The sequence below is a fragment of the Schistocerca gregaria genome, chromosome 4 (assembly GCF_023897955.1).
Source record: "Schistocerca gregaria isolate iqSchGreg1 chromosome 4, iqSchGreg1.2, whole genome shotgun sequence".
NCBI classification, from domain to species: domain Eukaryota; kingdom Metazoa; phylum Arthropoda; class Insecta; order Orthoptera; family Acrididae; genus Schistocerca; species Schistocerca gregaria.
In genome coordinates, this window is record NC_064923.1 from 731543910 (window position 1) to 731568034 (window position 24125).

The following is a 24125-nucleotide window of genomic DNA, read 5'->3' on the forward strand; positions in this document are numbered from 1 at the left end:
ATCGTTGCCATACTCTTGAGATCACACTTTGTGGCACACCGAGGGCCCGTGCTACGACCTGCTGTGTTTGACCAGCCTCCAGTCGCCCTAGTATTCTAACCCTCATGACGCCATCAATATGTGTTCTTTGAGCCATTTTCAACACACAGTCACCATTAGCACGTCTGAAAATGTCTGCACGCTAACTCGCTGCACCGTACTCTGACATGCACCAACACACCTCTGCCTATGTGGACTGCTGCCAGCGCCACCGTGCGACGACCGCAGGTCAAATACACCGCATCGTCATACCCGAAGTGATTTAAACTGGCAGTCCGACCACCAGAGTGTTGTTTCACCATGTAGCAGCATTATCCTTAATTTATGAGCATGAGTGTAGTTGGAACGGGTTCACTGGAAATCATGCCAATTTTATCATGTAATTTCCCGATAACCAGTTATTCAACTCGACTCGCAATTTTTTTGTGCCTCTGCTTAAATTACTTGAGGCTAACGCCTCGTTCGTTCTTAAGAAGTCCACGATTAAATTCGTCCTATCTTTGTATCCAGCTGAGCTAGTTGTGACCTCTATATTGATGAAATGTTGCACAATAACATAGCTACACAGCGATGGTGCCATACACAGCAACACGGGACCGCAAGTCACTGACTTACCCCATTTTTGAGTCTTACTATGTTTGCCTCTGACATATCATCCCAGAAACAAAAGAAAAATAGCTCCAATCCTCTGATTCTAAGCAAGGATTTTGCGAGGTTTCCCTCAGTTGTAAAGTAAACGCCACAAATCTCCTACCAAACATTCCTTCTCCCCTTTACAGCCAGCGTGCTATTTCGACGAACAGAAGAAAACTCCGCAGTGGGCTGGATCTCAAGTAAGAATTCAGGACAGATGCAGAAATATCACAATGCCGTCCTGGGCACGATTCCAGTGAATGCGGTCTACCATTGTTTTCTGCTTATTGCATGTGGAGCGTCGAGTTTGTCTTTGTATCGGGTGCATAGCTGTAATGATTATTTGCGCAGTGTAGTTGATATCTTGGAATGTAAGAGACAAAGACTGCGAGACCTATTAAAGAATAGTAAGGGGACCGACAAGCTAACGGTCCCCATTCCAAGGACTGATCTCTGTATAGTGCCACATAGCCCTACTCTATCAGGCACGGCTTAGAGATTGGGAATATAGGCCAGGACAACGGCGCAAAGTTTCCTGATCAGAAAATTTAATCAGAAAATTTACGCCACCTTCTCACCTCTTTTTGTCAGCCTAACACAGATGGAAGAAATATTCATATTTAAAAGCTTGTCAGCGATAGGGTTTATAGGGGTGGAGCATACATACGGATTGCATACAGATGGAGATGGAGATTGGCTCTTTCCTTTTTTAAAGAAAGTGTTCTTGCAATCTTCTGAAGCACTTTTGGGTAACGGCGGAAGGCCGAAATCGGTCTGATTGGACAGTCATTCAAACCTTGCTGCATCCGAAAGTGATTCCTCATCTGGTGGCTACCTCAGAATTGAACACTTAGTGGCGCAACCTTTGAAAACAGCACGAGGTTATTGAAATGACACACTAGCTTTTGCGCGATGGTAACTTTCTGTTATCTATCTTTTTTTGCAAGATTTGCAGTTGACCTACTTATGGCATTATCTGCAAGGGCTGTACAAGAATTTTCACAATTAGAGTTTGTGAACAATGGTGCCAGACGTCATAAGTTGGTCTATGTTGACCCATATTAACAAAGGTCTTGATGTGCTTCAATTGCGTCAATTCCTCGACAGCCCATAGTCATATTTGTTTGCAAGATTATGGCAACAATTAGTATATCTAATTTATTTCTTCAGCTGTGGTAAGATTCAAAATTTCAGGCCCTCTTTTGCATTTAACCAGACAACATAGTGAGTTAACATTTCACTATGTGTAGTATATGATAGATACATGACAATTACAGTAATTATAATGATAATGATAACATAAAATAAACATTGAATATGGATAATTCGTGACAAGTATAATAATAATAACAGTAAAGAATGTATGACATTTCAGAACTACATCTTATTAATATTGCATTAAACCATTTCCTCTTAAGGTACTTGTGAAATGTAAATGATGACATCTAACAGAAGTATATGGCAGCGTTAGAGAAAGAATCAAATGTTGTGATGTTGGTTAGTCAGGTGAACAGTAAGAAATAATGAGTAAGGTTACCGGATGAAATGAAAGAATGGAAACAGAAATAGATACAAATGAGGAAAGTATGGACAGCATTGATAGTGTGACAGATACTAATTCCTTGTTTGATGGAAGAACAGTAGATGAGATTGGCCCATAGGGAACCTAATGAGAGTTAAAGTTTTAATATACTTTTGAATTGAGAGTGGTTTTGCATGAGATGCGTGTTACTGACACGCAGTTTGCTCCAGAGTTGTGTGGCTGAAATGCAGAAGGAGAAGTTAGATTTAATATTCTGCGCGTGTACTGCCAAGAGACTGAACACAACAAACCTGGCATCACAATTATAGAGCGAAGACAGGTATTTTATTACCAGGCAGAAAAGTCGAGGATACTGGTGGTTGTGGAACCGATGAAGAAATCGGAGCATGTGAAAACCACGCCACCTACCTAGTCGCATCCATCCTGACTGAATGTAGCAAGGAGTGACATGGTCGTACAACTGAATATTACTACACACACATTCATGGCTAGTTCGAGTCATCCAAAGTTGTAAATATTTTGCCTTGTTAACTGCATTACAGTAGCAAAGATCTGGCAGGAATGAAGATCAGACTAACTTTTGTTTTACTTCAAGGGAAATAGTTTTCTAAATTTTTAGACTGTATGTAGGCAAGAGAGAGATTTCCTGCATGCTGCTACAGTTTATTCTTCCCAGTTTAAATGTTGTTGTTGTTGTTGTCTTCAGTCCTGAGACTGGTTTGATGCAGCTCTGCATGCTACTCTATCCTGTGCGAGCTTCTTCATCTCCCAGTACCTACTGCGACCTACATCCTTCTGAATCTGTTTAGTGTATTCATGTCTTGGTCTCCCTCTACGATTTTTATCCTCCACGCTGCCCTCCAATACTAAATTGGTGATCCCTTGGTGCCTCAGAACATGTCCTACCAACCGATCCCTGCTTCTGGTCAAGTTGTGCCACAAACTTCTCTTCTCCCCAATCCTATTCAATACTTCCTCATTAGTTATGTGATCTACCTATCTAATCTTCAGCATTCTTCTGTAGCACCACATTTCAAAAGCTTCTATTCTCTTCTTGTGTAAACTATTTATCGTCCATGTTTCACTTCCATGCATGGGTACACTCCATACAAATACTTTCAGAAACGACTTCCTGACACTTAAATCTACTCTCGATGTTAACAAATTTCTCTTCTTCAGAAACGCTTTCCTTGCCATTGCCAGTCTACATTTAATATCCTCTCTACTTCAACCATCATCAGTTATTTTGCTTCCCTAATAGCAAAACTCGTTTACTACTTTGTCTCATTTCCTAATCTAATTCTCTAAGCTGATTTAATTCGACTACATTCCATTATCCTCGTTTTGCTTTTTTTGATGTTCATGTTATATCCTCCTTTCAAGACACTGTCCATTCCGTTCCGCTGCTCTTCCAGGTCCTTTGTTGTCTCTGACAGAATTACAATGTCATCGGCGATCCACAAAGTTTTTATTTCTTCTCCATGGATTTTAATACCTACTCCGACTTTTTCTTATGTTTCCTTTATTGCTTGCTCAATATACAGATTGAATAACATCGGGGAGAGGCTACAACCCTGTCTCACTCCCTTCCCAACCATTGCTTCCCTTTCGTGTCCCTCGACTCTTATAACTGCCATCTGGTTTCTGTACAAATTGTAAATAGCCTTTCGCTCCCTGTATTTTACCCCTGCCACCTTTAGAATTTGAAAGAGAGTATTCCAGTCAACATTGTCAAAAGCTTTCTCTAAGTCTACAAATGCTAGAAACGTAGGTTTGCCTTTCCTTAATCTATTTTCTAAGATAAGTCGTAAGGTCAGTTTAAATACTCATCCAAAATTCTGCAAGATAGTTTACTATTTTTTGATTGTGTAATTGAACACCATCAAGTAGTGTTGGAGGAAATGAATAATAAAAATGTTTACTGATCATCGTTTGGTATGAGATGAGTATGACTCATGACTTCTTAGGTTTTAGTGTAAGACCCAGGTGTTGTTGCTTACTGTGACACTGAACTGAGGTTGTCATTCACACCTGGTGCAGTAGCAACGATGTTGTTAGGTGTTATGCTTAGGTACAGTTGGACATAATCTACACGCATTGTGCTTGTTTGTTGATTTCTTTGTTCTGGGAACATTAGGGCCATCAGACTCTCTCTTACGACTGAACAGGCATTCTGCATATCTCACACTACATTAATTGCAACAGGCACGTTGTAAGAGGTCTTACATTTAACGTAGACGCCTATATTTAGAAACAGAAATGACTTAAATACCGGAAAACAGTAGACGGTATAAAACACAGGTTATATTAATTCAAGAAAAGTAAAACAATGAAGATAACTGACAGGTTGGTAGATTTAACATGTGAATGGTGTCATCAATAGAAATGAAATGAAGTACAGGGCAGGGAGAAAGAAAAAGGGAGCATGATAAAACACGAGCAATGAAGATTGGGGAAGAGAAAGTGGTTTGGATGATTGAGGAACCAAAAGAAAAACAAGCATAAATGCGAGAAGATGGGAGCATTTGCTTTACACTTTGATTTAGGAAAACAGGCTAATTTGAGGGGGTGGTGGGTGGGAAAGTTATGAGGTTAATACAAAGAAGAGCTTAAGCTTTTCCTTAAATGCAACAGGGCTGTGAATGGTGCGCAGGTTGCAGGGCAACTTGTTCCAGAGGCTGGCAGCAGCAACAGAGGAGGAGTCTGTGACTGTTTTTGTGTTTTGGGTGGTCGCAACTAGAATACTACGAGGGTGATTCAAATGAAATCGTTAAAAGTTCCATAAAATTTAGAAAAGTTGTGTGATGGTGTTGGTTGGTGGCAGTGGTATCCCTTGAGGTTCAGAAAGTGACCAACAGGCGGCAGAGTGGTGCTACAACGCAAGAGAAGGTAGTAGCATCAAAAACAAGATGGCCACCCCGCTGTAAACACTGAGCAGCGACCTGTGAGGCATTTTTATGTAGTGAAGGTGTCAAACTACTCGAAATTCATCCCAGACTGACAATGCAGTACGGCGATACGCGTGTGTTCTTGCAGCAAGTGTAATAACGGAGTAAGAAGTTTAAAAGCGGTGTTTCTTCTGTGGAGGATACCCCAAGACCAGGGCAGGCTCACCCCATAGTGACGCACGAGAAATTTGCGTTAGTGGAGGACCTTGTAAAGGAGACCAGATGAGTAGCTCTGAACGAAATAGTCACGAGTCTGAAGATTAGTATTGGATCAGGGCAGAATATTGTTCACATGGTACTGCACTTCAGTCAGGTGTCTGTGAGATGGGTACCACGTCAGTTGACTGCCGAATTGAAAGACTGTCACGTTGATGCCTGTGAAGAACTTTTGCATCATTTCCACGTCGACGGTAATGCATTTCTGGGAAAATCTGTTGCACGTAAAGAGACTTGGGTCCATTGTCACCAACATAAATGAAAAGGTGAAGCAAGGAATGGCGTCACAACTCATCACCAAAACGAAAACAATTTCCCACTCAACTGTCTGCTGGAAAAGTCATGCTCGGTCTCTCCTGGAATGCAAATGGAGTAATTTTGGAGCATCACATGGATAGGAGACTGACGGCAACCAGCACTTCTTATTCAGACATGCTGAAAAGTTAACTTTGCCCTGCAATCAGGAGTAAACGGTGAGGACTTCTAACTTCAGCCCCACCACATACAGCCTGAAAGACAGTTGAGACTATTCAGGCTATGAAATCTGAATGTCTGCCACACCCTCCTTATTCGCCATGCCTCGCTCCTAGTGGCTTCCGTCTGTCCGATGCACTCAAAGAAGCAATGGGGGGACAGGTATTTCAGAAGTGACAAAGATGTGAAGACCGTGATGGACGGCTGGTTACACACACGACCAAAAGAATTCTTTCATCGCCGTGTCTATGCCCTTCCGAAGTGATGAAATATGTGCATTCAAAGTCAGGGAGACCATGTCGATAGGTGGCATGTAAGTTTTTCGTACATTGTTACAGGTGAAAATATTATAACACTTTTAAGGTTTTCATCTTACTGCCCTCCTAGATAAATGACTCTCTGCGTTGTTATTGTGATAAGATATCTGGTACTTAATACACTACTGGCCATTAAAATTGCTACATCACGAAGATAACGTGCTACAGACGCGAAATTTAACCGACAGGAAGAAGATGTTGTGATACGCAAATGATTAGCTTTTCAGAGCATTCACACAAGGTTGGCGCCGGTGCCGACACCTACAATGTGCTGACATGAGGAAAGTTTCCAACCGATTTCTCATACACAAACAGCAGTTGACCGGCGTTGCCTGGTGAAACGTTGTTGTGATGCCTCGTGTAAGGAGGAGAAATGCGTACCATCACGTTCCCGACTTTGAAAAAGGTCGGATTGTAGCCTATCGCGATTTCGGTTTATCGTATCGCGAAATTGCTGCTCGCGTTGGTCGAGATCCAATGACTGTTAGCAGAATATGGAATCGGTGGGTTCAGGAGGGTAATACGGAACGCCGTGCTGGATCCCAACGGCCTCGTATGCTAACACACGAGATGACAGCATCTTATCCGCACGGCTGTAACGGATTGTGCAGCCACGTCTCGATCCCCGAGTCAACAGATGGGGTCGTTTGCAAGACAACAACCATCTGCACGAACAGTTCGACGACGTTTGCAGCAGCATGGACTATCAGCTCGGAGACCACGGCTGCGGTTACCATTGACGCTGCATCACAGACAGGAGCGCCTGCGATGGTGTACTCAACGAAGAACTTGGGTGCACGAATGGCAAAACGTCATTTTTTCGAATGAATCCAGGTTCTGTTTACAGCATCGCGATGGTCGCATCCGTGTTTGGTGACACCGCGGTGAACGCACATTGGAAGCGTGTATTCGTCATCGCCATACTGGCGTATCACCCGTCGTGTCGGTATCGGGTGCCATTGGTTACACGTCTCGATTTTGACGGCACTTTGAACAGTGGACGTTACATTTCACATGTGTTACGACCCGTGGCTCTACCCTTCATTCGATCCCTGCGAACCCCTACATTTCAGCAGGATAATGCACGACCGCATGTTGCAGGTCCTGTACGGGCCTTTCTGGATACAAAAATGTTCGACTGCTGCACTGGCCAACACATTCTCCAGATCTCTCACCTATTGAAAACGTCTGGTCAACGGTGGCCGAGCAACTGGCTCGTCACAATACGCGTCACTACACTCTATGAACTGTGGTATCGTGTTGAAGCTGCTTGGGCAGCTGTACCTGTACACGCCATCCAAGCTCTGTTTCACTCAATTCCCAGGGTTATCAAGGCTGTTATTAGGGCCAGACGTGATTGTTCTGGGAACTGATTTCTCTGGATCTATGCACGCAAACTGCTTGAAAATGTAATCATATGTCAGTTCTAGTATAATATATTTGTGCAATGAATACCCGTTTATCACATGCATTTCTTCTTGGTGTGGCAATTTTAATGTCCAGTAGTGTATCTTATGTGAGGGACTGGGTTGCATGCTGTCTGAGGAGTTGCTGAGGTAGACGCGATGGTAGTCACGTAACTTGTTTGGCCGCTACCATCCTAACCGCGCACAGAAAACACCGATGTGATGAACTAGACGGATTTTGCATATGTAACACACACAAGCATTAACGGTTAGTTGTAACCATTTACAATTTCCACCACTCGTCCTGTGCTGGTTTACGTATCAGTAATGGAGGTTCAGCAGAACGAGTGTTTGGACAAGTTTACTTTTCAAATCTGTGGAAGTATATTACTAAACGTCGGCAATATGTAGAGGTAAGTAGAAGTGTTCTTGCAGAGGTTACCGTTGTATTCTGCCCAGCTGAGAAGTTCATATACATTTAGACCCAATTCTTTACTGTTTCTCGATACTGTTTTTAGTATACCGCCAAGAAGAATAGGACATAATTGTTGGCTGAATTCAGAGCTACACTACTGGCCATTAAAATTGCTACACCAAGAAGAAATGCAGATGATAAACGGATAATCATTGGCCAAATATATTATATTAGAATTAACATGTGATTACATTTTCACGCAATTTGGGTGCATACATCCTGAGAAATCAGTACCCAGAACTACCACCTCTGGCCGTAATAACGGCCATGATACGCCTGGGCATTGAGTCAATCAGAGCTTGGATGTCGTATACAGGTACAGCTGCGCATGCAGCTTCAACACGATACCACAGCTCATCAAGAGCAGTGACGGCGTATTGTGACGAGCCAGTTGCTCGCCCACCATTGACCGGACGTTTTCAATTGGTGAGAGATCTGGAGAATATGCTGGCCAGGGCAGCAGTCGAACATTTTCTGTATCCAGAAAGTCCCGTACAGAACCTTCAACGTGCGTCGTGCATTATCCTGCTGAAATGCAGGGTTTCGCAGGGATCGAATGAAGGGTAGAGCCACGGGTCGTAGCACATCTGAAATGTAACGTCCATTGTTCATATTGCCGTCAATGCGAAGAAGAGGTGACCGAGACGTGTAACCAATGGCACCCCATACCATACCATCACTGGCGATGACCAATACACGCTTCCAATGAGCGTTCACCACGATGTCACGAAACACGGATGCGACCATGATGATGCTGTAAATAGAACCTGGATTCTTCCGAAAAATGACGTTTTGCCTTTCGTGTACCCAGGTCCGCTCGTGTCTGTGATACAGCGTCAAGGGTAACCGCAGCCACGGTCGCCGAGCTGATAGTCCGTGGTGCTGCAAACGTCGTCGAACTGTTCGTGCAGATGGTTGCAAACGTCCGCATCTGTTAACTCAGGGATCGAGACGTGGCTGCACGATCCGTTACATCCATGCGGATAAGATGCCTGTCATCTCGACTGCTAGTGAAGTGAGGCCGTTTGGGTCCAGCACGGCGTTCCGTACTACCCTCCTGAACCCACAGATGCCATATTCTGCTAACAGTCATTGGATCTCGACCAACGCGAGCAGCAGTGTCGCGATACGATGAACCGCAGTCGCGATAGGCTACAATCTGACCTTTATCAATGTCGGAAACGTGATGGTACGCATTTCTCCTCCTTACAACGGAACCTCCCCATCGCACCACCCTCAGATTTAGTCTTACACAAACAGCAGTTGACCGGCGTTCCCTGGTGAAACGTTCTTCTACGTCGTCTTCTAACAAGGGAACCTCCACATCGCACCCCCCCCCCCCCCCAGATTTAGTTGTAAGTTGGCACAGTGGATAGGCCTTGAAAAACTGAACAGAGATCAAGCGAGAATGCAGGAAGAAGTTGTGTGGAACTATGAAAAAAATAAGCAAAATATACAAACTGAGTAGTCCATGCGCAAGATAGGCAGCATAGAGGATAATGTAAGCTGAGGAGCGCCGTGGTCCCGTGGTTAGCGTCAGCAGCTGCGGAATGAAAAGTCCTTGGTTCAAGTCTTTCCTCGAGGGAAAAGTTTACTTTCTTTATTTTCGCAAGGTTATGATCTGTCCGTTCGTTCATTGACGTCTCTGTTCAGTGTAATAAGTTTAGTGTCTGTGTTTTGCTGGATCCATATTGCCCACGGAATACATCTCACGTATTTAATGCACTCTCGTCGAAAGTAGCGAACAGTCAACTGCCAGCCAGGGAGCCTCGTTAGCAGGAATACTCTCTCTTCCGTACGCTGTAGTCGACTGACGTCGTGTGTTACGATGTTTGTTTAGGTGTAGCGTCCCCATACTACGGCGCAGTTACCTCCAATCGGACGGACGGACGGGGAGAGAATCATTGTCTGATAATAAAAAATTAACATTTTCTCTCGAGGGAAGCCTTGAACCAAGGACCTCTCGTTCCGCAGCTGCTCACGCTAACCACGGCACCACGGCGCTCCTCAGCTTACGTTATCCTTAATGTTGCCTATCTTGCGCATGGACTACTCAGTTTGTATATTTTGCTTATTTTTTTCATAGTTCCACACAACTTTTTCCTGTTTTCTCGATTGATCTGTGTTCAGTTTTTCAAGGCCTACCCACTGTGCCAACTTACAACTAAATCTGGAAGGGGGGGGGGGGGGTGCAATGGGGAGGTTCCCTTGTTAGAAGACGACGTAGAAGAACGTTTCACCAGGGAACGCCGGTCAACTGCTGTTTGTGTAAGAGAAATCGGTTGGAAACTTTGCTCATGTCAGCACGTTGTAGGTGTCGCCACCGGCTCCAACCTTGTGTGAATGCTCTGAAAAGTTAATCATTTGCATATCGCAGCATCTTCTTCCTGTCGGTTAAATTTCGCGTCTGTAGCACGTCATCTTCGTGGAGTAGCAATTTTATTGGCCAGTAGCGTTGTATACCTCCAAGAAGAATAGGAGAAAATTGTTCGCTGAATTCAGAGCTAATTAATTTTTGACGCGCTGCGAAAATTACGTGGCAGCTCATCACACTTAGTTTAGGTCGCACGTGTTGCGCGTATCTGAATGCTGAAGGCAGAGCGTCATTCGTGTAGACAGTGACAGTATTGAAAGCTTCTGTTGTGGCTGGATGTTAGCGGACACGAACCGACGCTTGAACTGCCAAACAGTGGTAGTACGTGAGGTTGTGCGTGCCGCAGCCTGCCGCCGCCGCGCCGCCGCCAGAAGGAGCGGGCCGAGCAGCTGCCGCAGAGGGTGCCGGCGCGCAGCTTCTACTTCGGCATGGAGCACGGCGAGCGAGACGCCGTCGACCGCTTCGCCGCCAGCCTGCAGCGCCGGCCGACCCTCGCCGCCGGCGCCGCTGCCGCCAGGTAAGCGCCGAGCCTCGTGCTACCACCCACATGTCTCCTCCACAGTTACACTTTTCTGAACAACGCGTTCCTGACAGCTTTCCCTGCTGTACAGGGTAGGAGAACTACCGAGTGAAGTCACCAGACAGAGCATTACTCACACTCCTAAAAGAGCACACTCCTCTCTTTCTACTGCTATAAGTCGTGTAGAAGTGGTGCCAGATGTGCACTGATGACGTTGGTCGAGGCTGTGAATTGGTGTGTGTGGTGTGTGTGTGAGTGTCAGTGTTCATCGGAGGTGAGGGTATCATCTGGAGTGCCCCAGGGAAGTGTGCTAGGTCCGATGTTGTTTTCCATCTACATAAATGATCTTTTGGATAGGGTGGATAGCAATGTGCGGCTGTTTGCTGATGATGCTGTGGTGTGCAGGAAGGTGTCGTCGTTGAGTGACTGTAGGAGGATACAAGATGGCTTGGACAGGATTTGTCATTGGTGTAAAGAATGGCAGCTAACTCTAAATATAGATACATGTAAATTAATGCAGATGAATAGGAAAAACAATCCCGTTATGTTTGAATACTCCATTAGCAGTGTAGCGCTTGACACCGTCACGTCAATTAAATATTTGGGCGTAACATTTCAGAGCGATATGAAGTGGGACAAGCATGTAATAGCAGTTGTGGGGAAGGCGGATAGTCGTCTTCGGTTCATTGGTAGAATTTTGGGAAGATGTGGTTCATCTGTAAAGGAGACCGCTTATAAAACACTAATACGGCCCATTCTTGAGTACTGCTCGAGCGTTTGGGATCCCTATCAGGTCGGATTGAGGGAGGACATAGAAGCAGTTCAGAGGCGGGCTGCTAGATTTGTTACTGGTAGGTTTGATCATCACTCGAGATTTACGGAAATGCTTCAGGAACTCGGGTGGGAGTCTCTAGAGGAAAGGAGGCGTTCTTTTCGTGAATCGCTACTGAGGAAATTTAGAGAACCAGCATTTGAGGCTGACTGCTGTACAATTTTACTGCCTCCAACTTACATTTCGCGGAAAGACCACAAAGATAAGATAAGAGAGATTTGGGCTCGTACAGAGGCATATAGGCAGTCATTTTTCCCTCGTTCTGTTTGGGAGTGGAACAGGGAGAGAGGATGCTAGTTGTGGGACGAGGTAGCCTCTGCCACGCGCCGTATGGTGGATAGTGGAGTATGTACGTAGATGTAGATGCGCGTCAGGCAGTTGTGTGCAATCAGCACCAGGTCAACCTGTCGATGTGACAGTATGGCAGGAAGGGACTACGGTACACATCTTCAGAACAGTGCTTGTAAAAAGGTTCTAACTGGCATGTACCAGAGAAGAGTCACACCTCGTCTCTGAATATCCGTACCAACCCATTGGTAACCCAAGCCAACGAAGGAAAAACTTATTTGCTGAAAATATCTGATTCTTATGTTTTTTAGGGTGGGAAATCCAAATACGATACTTAAAAAAACTGTATCACCCACCATTTCTTCACAATTTACAGTTACATTTGTTAAATTAAGCGATTTATTTAAAGAATTTAACAGCTTTTGTATAGTTAAAATAATTTACAAAGGAGGTCTAATGCATGTAGTTGAGTAGTTGACGTTGGTAGCACTGCTGAAAAACATTTGCTCGCAAAAAAATGTCGATTCTATTTTTGTGTTAACAGATGCTGTTTGCTTTACTGTCAAACTAAGCTCACTTTCCCGTTTCATGTACATGTGCTCAGTACAATGTCTAATCGTGGTTGTAAAAACTCTGCTGACAGTTTTTTGTTATACTTGTGGTGAATTTGTGATAAAAACACAGCAAAGAAACATTACAGAGTTTGTGAAGAAGGTTTATCCATCATACTTTGGATCTAAACTTGGTGATCGAGATAAATCATGGGCGCCGCAAAAGGTGTGTAATGTATGTGTTGAAGATATGAGAAAATGGCCCAAAAAGGAGAAAAAAGCGTTTAGATTTGCTGTTACTATGATATGGAAGGAGCCAAGAAATCATACCAATGATTGCTACTTTTGCAGTGTTGATGTTACTGATCATAATTCGAAAAACAAGAAGTTAATAAGCTACCCTAACCTTCTGTTTACCATCCGACTGGTAGGGCATGGTGTAGATTTGTCGGTTCCTGAACCACCACTGTGGACTTTGGTTATGGAAGCAAGCACCATATGAACAGCAACAATTATCCTGTTCGAGTTCACTTAGCTCTGATGTAAGGCACTCAGAACTCCACAGAACACTTTTCTGCCCATTATTGACACTTGCAATGTGTTGAAGGCACTGCACTGTTGCTGTTCACAGTCAAATGCAACAGGCTTGGCGAGCGTGCACATTTCCGTTGAAGAGTGCATTTTTCGTGGTGTTTGCATGTGTTTGTGAATCCCTGCATGGCGAAAATTAGGGAAATGCAGCAGTCAATATCCCTGCTATTTGGTAGCTGTACGATCAATGAGTGGCGTCAGGTGTACAGGGAATACATGAACAACTTGCGGACTCTCTTCCACATTGAACTGCCTAGGGGCAGTGCTGCTGCTCGGTATTAAGTGTGATGTCTCCAGGGGATGACTAACACGTTTTCCTTGTGTGTAAATTACAGCGTCGAGGTGAACACCGTTAGTGCTTCTTTCAGCACGTCAGTAGTAGGGGACGCCCAAAACGTAGAAATCTGCCCAGGTTACCCGGAGGCAGCTTGTCGAGCGGAGAGGCGTCGGAGGAGGAGGAAGACGACGAGGAAGAGGCGGTGTCGAGCACTCGGCCGGGCCGCGGCGGCATCGCGCTGCAGCTGCGGCCGACGCTGCCCAAGAAGCAGCCCGAAGTGCCACGGTTCTCGCCCACGGCCGCCTGGCGCCTGCTTTCCGCGCTAGAGCACCCCGCCTCGCCCGCCACCTCCACAGCCGGCGACGACGCCTCGGTCAGTAGCCGGCCTTGCCTCGCCTCTTATTACCTCACAGCTGCAACTTATGCTTTATTTTCACACGTTGCACACTTTTTGGTATAATTCCGTAACGACACTTATCCTGCGCAAAACAAAAATACTGATGAAGAACTCATCACTTAACATTTCCGGGCTGAGATGCCGTGGTCCGTACATAAAACTCTCCCCCGACGTTTCGCCTTTGACTGTGAAAGGCATCCTCCGAGGACAATTGGCGAACTGCAACGAGAGCGCGAGTGAGCGCCATCCAGAGGGCGCCGCTGTCAATCACGTGACGTCGGCTGTGCTATGGTCTCTGATATTGCCTACTTTCTCAACTGAAATTAATCGATTGTCACGCTGTTGCTGCAATGTTGACATCCATATCACAGTCTAACATAACAGTCGCGACACTCTCCGTTGTGAAAGTTGTTACCGTTTGACAGATGGAGCGACAGTAGCGCTCCACGCGGCGAGTAAGATGAACGTCAGACGTAAGCATGTTTGTTTTGCATCCATTTACTACGTAATTTACGAAATATTTCAGTTATTTTCCTTCCTCTGAGGGTTTGTGTAGTATCTGTAGTATCAGAAGGCATACATGTTTCTAAAATTGATTCTAAAATACGGCAAGTATGGACAAAAACCGTGAATCGAGTGGCAAGCTACAACTCATTCGTGAAGAAACACTTGTGACATTGGATAGAACTGCAGTTTACCACGTTGATATCAAAAGAATATAAACACACAGATTCACATGTAAGTAGCACAGACATGTACCTCTACATGCAAAAGCGATCGACAGCTCTTTTATCGTTCTGTAGGCCTATTGTGTTTGTCATTATTTTCGCCTGTTGCCACAAGTACGATCTTCATCTTTATATTATTCTGAGTGGGGCAAGCAACTGCTAAATAGTGGGAGAAATATGTTGAAAACATTATAATGAGCTGATTACATTAAATTTCATGCAAAACCAAATATTTGAATAATTTTCGAACAATCTGTCAGTGAACAAGGTGCTAACAAAATAATGTCTAAGGAAGCAAGGAAAATTAAGTGACGGACAACAGAAGTGAATGAAATACATACCACACGCTTTTGTAAGACACGAATAACTCCACTTAATCTAACCACTTCATCGTCAAAGCATGTCTGCGTTGACGATTCACACAAATTTGGCACTGATACATGGAGAGTTGAACTGGCTGCTCCTGTGTGGCAGTTTCCTCTTCATCGTCAGTTGAGGTGGCTTATTTGGGATGTCAAACAGTGTGGGAACTGCATTCTTCACGAGTTTATTATTGTCTGCATTCATGAATTGGTTTTGTTCGAAATGTAGCGAACAAAACCTAATATTATTATACAGGTAAACTGGTTTTTTTTTTTTTTCATAAGGTCTTCTCGTCTGCTACTAACTAACCAATTTCTGCTCCTAAAACGAAACATTAATCATTAATACACATGTATTTTGCATGTGAATCTTGGCAATACAGTTTAGTAACATGATGGTATATACCTCTCAGGATCTTTAGGAAACGTAAAAAAAAAGACAGCTGTGGTGTCTTCTTCCTGTTGCTGCTGCAATTTATTGCGCAACAAACGCTCCAGGTTGTAAAAACCATTCTATAAATCAAAATAAACAACCACTATTCGCTTTCACGATCGCGCCGAACTCACAGATTAAGTTACTGGCCGCTTGGGGGCGCTGCTGGTGCGTTAGGCAACAAAATCGAAGCGAAGTGCCGTGACTGTAATGTTAGACTGTGTCCATATCTTATCCAGCTTAATGTCTTCATCTTTTCTTTTAAAACTGTTGCAGTGTTCGGCAATCTCAATGGCCTGTCTGTACATTCGCGCATAATAATGCGACGTCTTTGCAAAGACGGTCGTCTCACTAAACTTTATTTCACGATCACCTTCCTAAAACACATATTCCGCTACAGCCGATTTATCAATATGTCCGAGGCGGCAGCTCCCTTTATGTTCTCCCAGACGGGTGTTGACGCTTCTTTTGTTGTGCCTATATACCTTTCCACAACTGCATGGAATTTCATAGACACCTGATGTAGCTAGAGGATGTCGTTTATCCTTTGAGTATCTTAAACATTCTCTTATTTTCGTGGTGGGTCTGAAAACAGTACTTACTTAAAAATTTTCCAATGCGATCAGTGACCTTACTGATAAATGATAAGAACCCTTTTCCCTTGGGTTAGTGTCGGTCCTCGTCCGGTCTGGATGGCTTATATACACGGCGCCCACTCGGCTCTCGTTGCAGTTCGCCAATAGAAGGCGAAACGTCAGGGGAGAGTTTTATGTACGGACCGCGGCATCTCAGCCCGGAAATGTTAAGTGATCACAACACCTGCCGTGAAAGCCTTCTTTCCTGATGGAGAACTGTTTGCAGATATTATCTGAATGGAAATTTACATGAATGAGGACAGTGTTTATATCAAACTCGAGCTTCTTCTGGCATATCAGATGTTCAAGTAACTTACATTAGTACAGTAAGGTAATATCCTCAACAATTTCTACTGGTGAACACCCCATCATTTTCAAACAAAAACTGAAATGAGAGATCACTGAGCATGGAAAAACCCTCTGTCAGTGGGGCTGTGCCAACACGGGGTCTAAAAAGAATAAGAGAATGGATGCACAAAATTATGGACCAATACCCTCACCATCAGCTAGCTGCAGACTTTTTGATAATATTCTAAGTTCGAATATAATAAATTTCCTTGTCACAGAAATCCTGCTGCCCACAAATCAGCAAGGAATTAGAAAGTAATGTTCATGCAAAATCCAGCTTGTCCTTTTCCTGCACAATGTACTGTGGACCTCAGATTAAGGACAACAAGCTTATTCCCCACTTCTAAACTTCTGGAAAGCATTGACACTGTGCCCCACTGCGGGCTGTTAATAAAGGCCTGAGCACATGGAATAGATTCGCACATATGTGAGTGGCTCAAAGACTTTTTAAGCGATAGAACCCAGTACGCTGTCGTCGGCGGTGAGTGTTCAAATGGCTCTGAGCACTATGGGACTCAACTGCTGTGGTCATTAGTCCCCTAGAACTTAGAACTATTTAAACCTAACTAACCTAAGGACATCACACACATCCATGCCCGTGGCAGGATTCGAACCTGCGACCGTAGCAGTCGCGCGGTTCCAGACTGCGTGCCTAGAGCTGCGAGACCACCGCTGCCGGCCGGTGAGTGTTCACCAGGAACAAGGGCACTGTCAACAATACCCCAGGCAACTGCAATAGGACTGCTCTTACTCTCCATATACATAAATTATTTGGCAGATAACATAAGCAGCAATTTGTGACTTATCACTGATGACACTGTAGTTTACAGGAGTGTGTTGTCATTTTGTGATTGAAGGAAGATACACTATGACTTTGACAGAATATTTATTTGGTATGATGAATGGCAGCTTGCTTTAAATGTACAAAAATGTAAGTTAACGCAGATGAGTAGGAAAAACAATCCTGTAACGTTCAGATACAGAATTGGTGGTGTGCTGCTGGGCACCGTCATGTCGATTAAATATCTGGGCCTAGTGTGCAAAGCAGTACGAACGCCAGTAGTAGGGAAGGCGAATGGTTAGCTTTCGTTTATTGCAGGACTTCTAAGAAAATGTGGCTCATCTATAATGGAGACTACATACAGAATACTGGTATGACACATTCTTGAGTACTGCTCGAGTGTTTGGGACAAGAGATTAAATGAAGATATTGAAGCTGTTCAGAGGCACGCTGCTAGATACGTTACCAGTAGGTTGAGTCCACATGTATCACAGACATGTTCAGTGACACCAAATGGGAATTTCTGTGGGGAAAATAATGACTTTCTTTTTGTAAAACATTATTGAGAAATTTAGGCAATCAGCATTTCTAGCTGATTGCAAATACTTTTCTTCTGCCACCATTGTATGTTTCTCATAAGGACCAGGAAGACAAGGTAAGAGTATGAATGCATGGTTTCACGGCGATATGAATTAATAAAATTTTCTCTGGCTTCCAGCCGCATCAGGTGGATATAATCCCACGGCTTTCGCCCGAGCTCTCCCCGGTCATTGTCAAGCGGTAAGACTGCCTGCTGTGTTGCCGTGGCCGTGTCGTTATATAGACGCACTACGGACTGTGACGTCACTGGTGCTCTCTTCCTCGCCATATACGGTCATGTTTTCATTCTGCGACCGTTGCTCCCATTTTAACATCGCGATAGCCGGGTCCCAGGATGTGCTGAGCTGCAAACCTCCGTCCTTTTTGATGGTGTTTTCAGAGGTTTTTATTTCAATAGCTTTTTTTATGACGCTATTCCAAAATCCCTTCGTCTTCATAACGACAGATGTTTCGTCAAATAGAATTCGGTGTCAATTTTCTAAGGCATGTTCTGCCACGGCTGATTTTTCTGGATAGCGTAGGCGTAAGCACCTCTCGTGTTCCGTCCGGCGTTGCTCCACTGTGCGTACTGTTTGGCCGACATAGTAACAGCCACACTGACATGGTATCATTTACACTCCAGGCATACAGTATATTTAAGACACTTAGTGAAGAAAAGTGCCATTGTGCACAATGAAAGAAAAATGTATAAGTTACGTGGCTGTACCTAACCACAGTGTCTCCAGCTGATAGTTCCACACTATTTTTTTCTTTTTTTGTTGTCACTGGGACGTGCCTGTGCATTGCCCTCATTGTCGTTAGTCCTCACATCGCTACAGTCATGCTTTGTTAATGTGATGATGTATTGTGGGACCAGGTGCTTCTGGAGGAGCGCATCCAGAGGCTGTCGCGGCCTGTGGCACCGCCGCCACCGCAGGCGCCACGCAGTAAGTCGGGTGACTCCGGCATCTCGGGTGACGCGAGCCCCGGCCGCGAGGACTCGCTGCTGCCCGCCCCGCCGCCACCTCCGCCGCCACCTGCCACCGCCGCCTCCCCTGCCCCCGCACCACAGGCGTGGACACCCCAACAGGACCTGGGTGACGAGTCCAGCTCGGACGGCGAGGGCCGGCCGACACTACCACTGGCGATGCCGCAGGCCCGCTTTTCACCACGTGCGCACCACGTCTTCTCGCTGTCGCTACCGCGTGACGACCGCCTCTGCCTCGCACTCTATGCGCCAGATGATGACAGCTTCCTAGCCTCCAAGGTCAGTCACCTCACTGTGTCTCTGGTCCTGCCATCGTAGTTTGTAGACAGCTGACGGCTATCTTTGTTTGTTCCTGTGAAAAAGTAATTGTGGCACTGCAAACAATAAGACAATCCACATATATCTTTTTTAATTTGTGTTTATGTGCAATGGGCTGTGCAGTGAACATTTTGCTAGGACATCTTCAAAATGAAAGCAAAGGCAAACAGTGGTAACATCCAGGAATAGAAACATACATGCAAGGGATCAATAGTCTTGATAAACATCAAAACAACCTGTGGAAAATAATACAAGTGGCAGCTATAAGATTTTCATTATAATCGTGGAAAAATCAAGCTGTGACAATGAAAGTTAGTAATAGTATAAGTCCTTCTATATGTATTTGTTATTCAGTGTGGAATATTTTCCCCAATGGCAGGTTGTTCTACCACCTTCAGACCTAGCTAAAGGGCTAGAAAAGTCAGTGTGCATTATTTGCTTTTTAACTGTTGTATTAGAAATTGACAAATCAGTATTTGAGGTATGGTTGGCAGCAAACTTTCACAGGCTTCTTCTTTTAAGATTGCTCCTGAAGCTTCAAGCTTGTGCTGCCATATTGGGCTTGCAGCACCTCATTTTGTGATTAACTCCGAAAGAGAAGTTAGCAACAGCTTATTTATTGGCATACTTTAATCAAGTGTATTGCTGATAATCCTTGCTCCTCTCCTCAACTGTTCTAGTAGCCTGCCCAACATACACAGTTACAAATAGTAGTATATTGCCAACACAATCTCATATTGTCCAGGGAACACCTCCATTTATTGATATCCACAAGCTGATCACTGAGTTCACTTTTTTATAATCACAAGCATATGCACATATGTGTACATTTAAACAGAATATTGCATCTTCTTTTCCTCAAATTACACTGATGAGGCAAAACATGAAAATCTTGAATAAATGCTCCACAGAGTTCTTGCCATGTCAGATTTGCATGCAGTATCTAGCTTTTGACAACTTCCTTTGTCATGATCGTCGAGAGTATAGCCGCTGGCTGTGATAGGTGCAAATTTTCATCTCAGTGGCTACTCTGATGACAAAATTCGAGTAGGTAGATGCATAGGATAATACTTTTGCTTCATCAAACATAATTGTATCTTTGTTTATGAGGCTGTGTTTGGCAATAGCAGATTTGTCAAAATTGTGACTTTTAATGTAGTGTTGGTGCTCTGTACAGCATTAAAAATCATTTGCATTGATTGGTCAGTTTAACTGCTGTCACATTCTAAAGCAATTTTATGAATTCCAGGAACACTGAGACCAAGAGTGTCTGTTACTTGAAGCGTATCTTTAATTTTCTTGGGTGGTCAGTACATGGATTGAATCCTGCAGCTTCCCATGACTCTGCCTATTTTATTTTTTGCCAACACATAAGAAAGGAGATAGTGTGCTATAGGTTGATCATCAAAAGCTTGAGACCGAATAAAAATCTGTCAAGGCAAGAACTCTCTGAAGCATTTATTCAAGAAATGAGCATTGAGAAACTATGGTGTCATATTACAGGCATCTGTTTGGTAGGGTGCTGGTCCACCTTTGGGACGTAACACAGCAGCAGTCCTGTATTGCAAGGATTTGACGAGTTTCTGGTAGGTTTCCAGAGGCACATGACATTAGATTCCATACACAGGTCATGCAATTCCCATAAGTTATGGGCAGGTGGTTTGTGGGCACGGGACTGGTGTTCAAACACATCCCAGATGTCGCAATCTTAAACATGACAGTGAAACATGACCTGTGTAATTCAGAGTAGATGGGAAAAAAATCGGCCAACCAGTTCCAAATAAAGGTTTATTATACCTTGACCATGGTTTAGATATTTGTAAAAATATCTTCCTCAGAAGCATTGGCCCTAAAAATGTATACACCAGTTACACATCCCAAATGTGTTCCATTTGGCTCAGGTCAGGCAAATTTGTTAGCCGAAACATCAATGTAAGTCCACTATCCTAATCCTCAAATCACAGTAGTATGAATCTGGACTTCGACAAACACAGTTATTCTGGTGGAAGATGTCATTGTCTTCAGGGAAGATATCAAACATGAAGGGATGCAGGAGGTCCACAATAATGTTTACACACTTGACAGCTGTTATGGTGCCCTCAGATACTACTACAGGAAGTATAGGTGAATCATAATAGGTCCCCAAATGGGCTGTGTCCACAGTGTGGTGCACATTTCGAGCCACTGTTTTGCCTGGACGACAGCTTATTTGGACGTAATCTTCAAGCTGGTATAACAACAAATGTGATACATGACTGGGCAACACACTTTCATTGCTCCAAAATCTAATCGCGATGCTCCTGTGCTCACTGTAGTCAAAACTGACGATGTCACTGAGCCAACATAGAAACATGTAGTGATCATCTGCTGTGAAGCTTCATTTTTACAATGAGTGTAGAACAGAGTGCTCTGAACCACTTGTGCCCATGCAAGCATTGCACTCTGTACTCAGATCTGTCACAGATGGCTGCCTGTCCTGCTGTACAGAATGGACAAGGCTCCAACCTAAATGCTGTATGATGGGGTGCGGGTGTCGCACAGCTTTGTCTCCTACTCATTGTTCCACCAGGCTCCATCCACTGTCCACAGGTACTTGTGACAGTAGTGTGTGAACAACCAACCAGCATCACTGTTTCTGAGGTGCTCATTCCAAGGCACCAGGGTCGGGTTGCTTCGGGGAGAAGACCAGACAGCGAGTTCATCGGGCTCATCAGATTAGGGAAGGACGGGGAAGGAAGTCGGCCGTACCCTTTCAAAGAAACCATCCCGGCATTTGCCTGGAGCGATTTAGGGAAATCACGGGAAACCTAAATCAGGATGGCCGGACGTGGGATTGAACCGTCCTCCTCCCGAATGCGAGTCCAGTGTGCTAGCCGTTGCGCCACCTCGCTCGGTCCCAGGCACCAGGCAGACAATGTGCAATTTGTGAAAGTTGCTGATGTCAGTGGATTTCCTCTTTTGTGGCCTGTATCATTGCTAAAATGATTCCTCATTATCTTTGCTCCACTTACATATTTTTTCTTACGACGTCAGTTGCCTGCAGTGCCACCAGGCAGCATTCACTCTTAACATATTGTCTGTCAGTGTAAGTCAGACTTGATTGCTTTTGTTTTAGTGTCTGAACTCAACCACTATGCCACCAGAAACATCTGAATTACATTCAGACCAGTCATAATGAGTGAACTAACCATAGTTCAAATGTTACTAATCCAACCACATGACCATAGATATTACTTTTTATCCCATCTGGAAGGCGGCATGTGGGTCTGCTCCTGTGGTCTGCAAAATAGGCCGAATGAAGGAAGCGAATAGGAGCAGGAGAGGTAAAGCACTTCGGGTACTGCGTGTAAATTTAAAGATGTTTACTATAGGCAAAAAGAAGTTAGTAAATGGTTACATAACTTTGTGATGATGAGCACATAGGTGCGAAGCCGTATTCCCATCGTAAGTAGCACAAAGTCTCAATAGCACGCCAACACACTCTGAAGTTGAAGTGATGTATCCAGACCATCTGCTCTTGATGAAATGGGGAGAAAGCAGAGTGGCGCTTGTTGAACTCCACAGCGTCAGCTAGAGGGTGCTGTGGCCAGTGTAGTTCGTCCGCTCTCGTAGTGCCAACCTACGAGCATGCATCTACACTGTGGCGTCAGAACTATTGATACCATAGATATGGAACCAACTGTCAGCACTAGTGAAGCATTCTGTTGGCATCGAAGCTGTGTAGGGTACACGAAACTATTTTTAGGCATATTGTTAAAGAAATTGAAAGCACTTGTGAATGTACGAAGAAGTCAAGTAGAGGCCTATATTAAGCAATGGATGATAAATGACTGATGATTATAATGACTTAGAATGTTTGGAACTTTGAGCTAAATAGTCAAGTTAATCAAAGACTACTGACTTGGAGCTTTGTCATGATGAAAGAAACTAGCTTCTCAGTCTTGGACAAGCAGTTGTAAGCATCTTTCTGATTTAAGGCCGCATTGGACTGTGTGTTATTTGCCTGTGACTGGCTTTTGGTACTCTAACTCTGGTAAATTGGCTTCTTCAGACTCTAACAGAACCACACAACATGAAAAAAATTCTGGTTTTGAGCATTTGTTGGACCAACAGTGTCATAAAGGCAGATTACCTCATATGTAACGATGCTCAATTTTCAAACTTTGAGATTAGTTTTGTATAATGAGATACGATTTTTCATTTTGTCCTGTGGTATTCCAAAAAGAGCCACATAATGTGTTAGTGCTTCTCACACATATCTTACAAAATGACAACAATGGGAAGATCAGAAAAATTAGACATCATATGAAGGGTTATAGGCAGTTGTTCCTCTAGGTCATCATTTGTGAATGGAACAGGAAAGGTAGAAAATTATGGTGGTACCTGAAAGTGGTTTGTGATGTATGTAAGTAGATGGTACATAATGTGCTACCCACAAAGAAAAATGCATTCTCCGTTAATATGTGATTTCTCTATCTGATAGTGCAATATATACTGATATTCTTCCACTACTCTCCATACTGCAGCAACATCCTCTTCATTTGACTGATGAAGGAGGTCGACATAGGTAGGTGGTGGTCTGGAGTTACCCTGTGAAAATCAGTGACCATATGAGATCTTTCATTGAAGCAATGATCCATTACGAGCTCTTCAAAAAAATTGTATCTTAAAACTCATCTCCCTCTACTGATGCTTTAAGTTGAGACTTTTCTTACCTATTAATGGGTGGATGATCATTTTCTTTTTTGTTTGGATGATATTCTTCCGTATGTACTGTACATCTATTCCCAAATTATTGTGCCTGAAGATGAATCCTTAAAACTTCGATATCAACACCAGTTAATCTGAATAACAATAATGACAGAGGTTTGCAAATAAATAGTATTTGTTTTCAGCTGAGAAAGCATTAGCTGCTGATGTACCACATGTTCTATTAGTAATGAAGCCACAATATTGTAATGAATTGCATGTTCTCATGGATAGTATTAATGTTTCCAAAAAAAATCATCTGGGGCCTCCTTACTTGACACCATACCAAACTGGTCACCTAAGTGTCTGTAGAAATTATTGGG

At 43.9% G+C, this 24125-nt stretch overlaps 1 protein-coding gene across 6 annotated transcripts in view; it reads left to right on the forward strand.

Annotated features, from left to right (window-relative positions):
* Positions 1–24125, forward strand: part of LOC126266913 (serine/arginine repetitive matrix protein 1-like) — a 221392-nt gene that overhangs the window by 125222 nt on the left and 72045 nt on the right. For all 6 annotated transcript variants that reach the window (XR_007548944.1, XM_049971593.1, XM_049971598.1 and 3 more), the window contains 3 exons: positions 10772–10942; positions 13620–13857; positions 18625–19014. Coding sequence is in view for 5 of the 6 variants with exons in the window: in XM_049971593.1 (XP_049827550.1) it covers positions 10772–10942; positions 13620–13857; positions 18625–19014 (799 nt within the window). In the remaining variant the exon portion in view is untranslated. The remainder of the gene's footprint in view (positions 1–10771; positions 10943–13619; positions 13858–18624; positions 19015–24125) is intronic.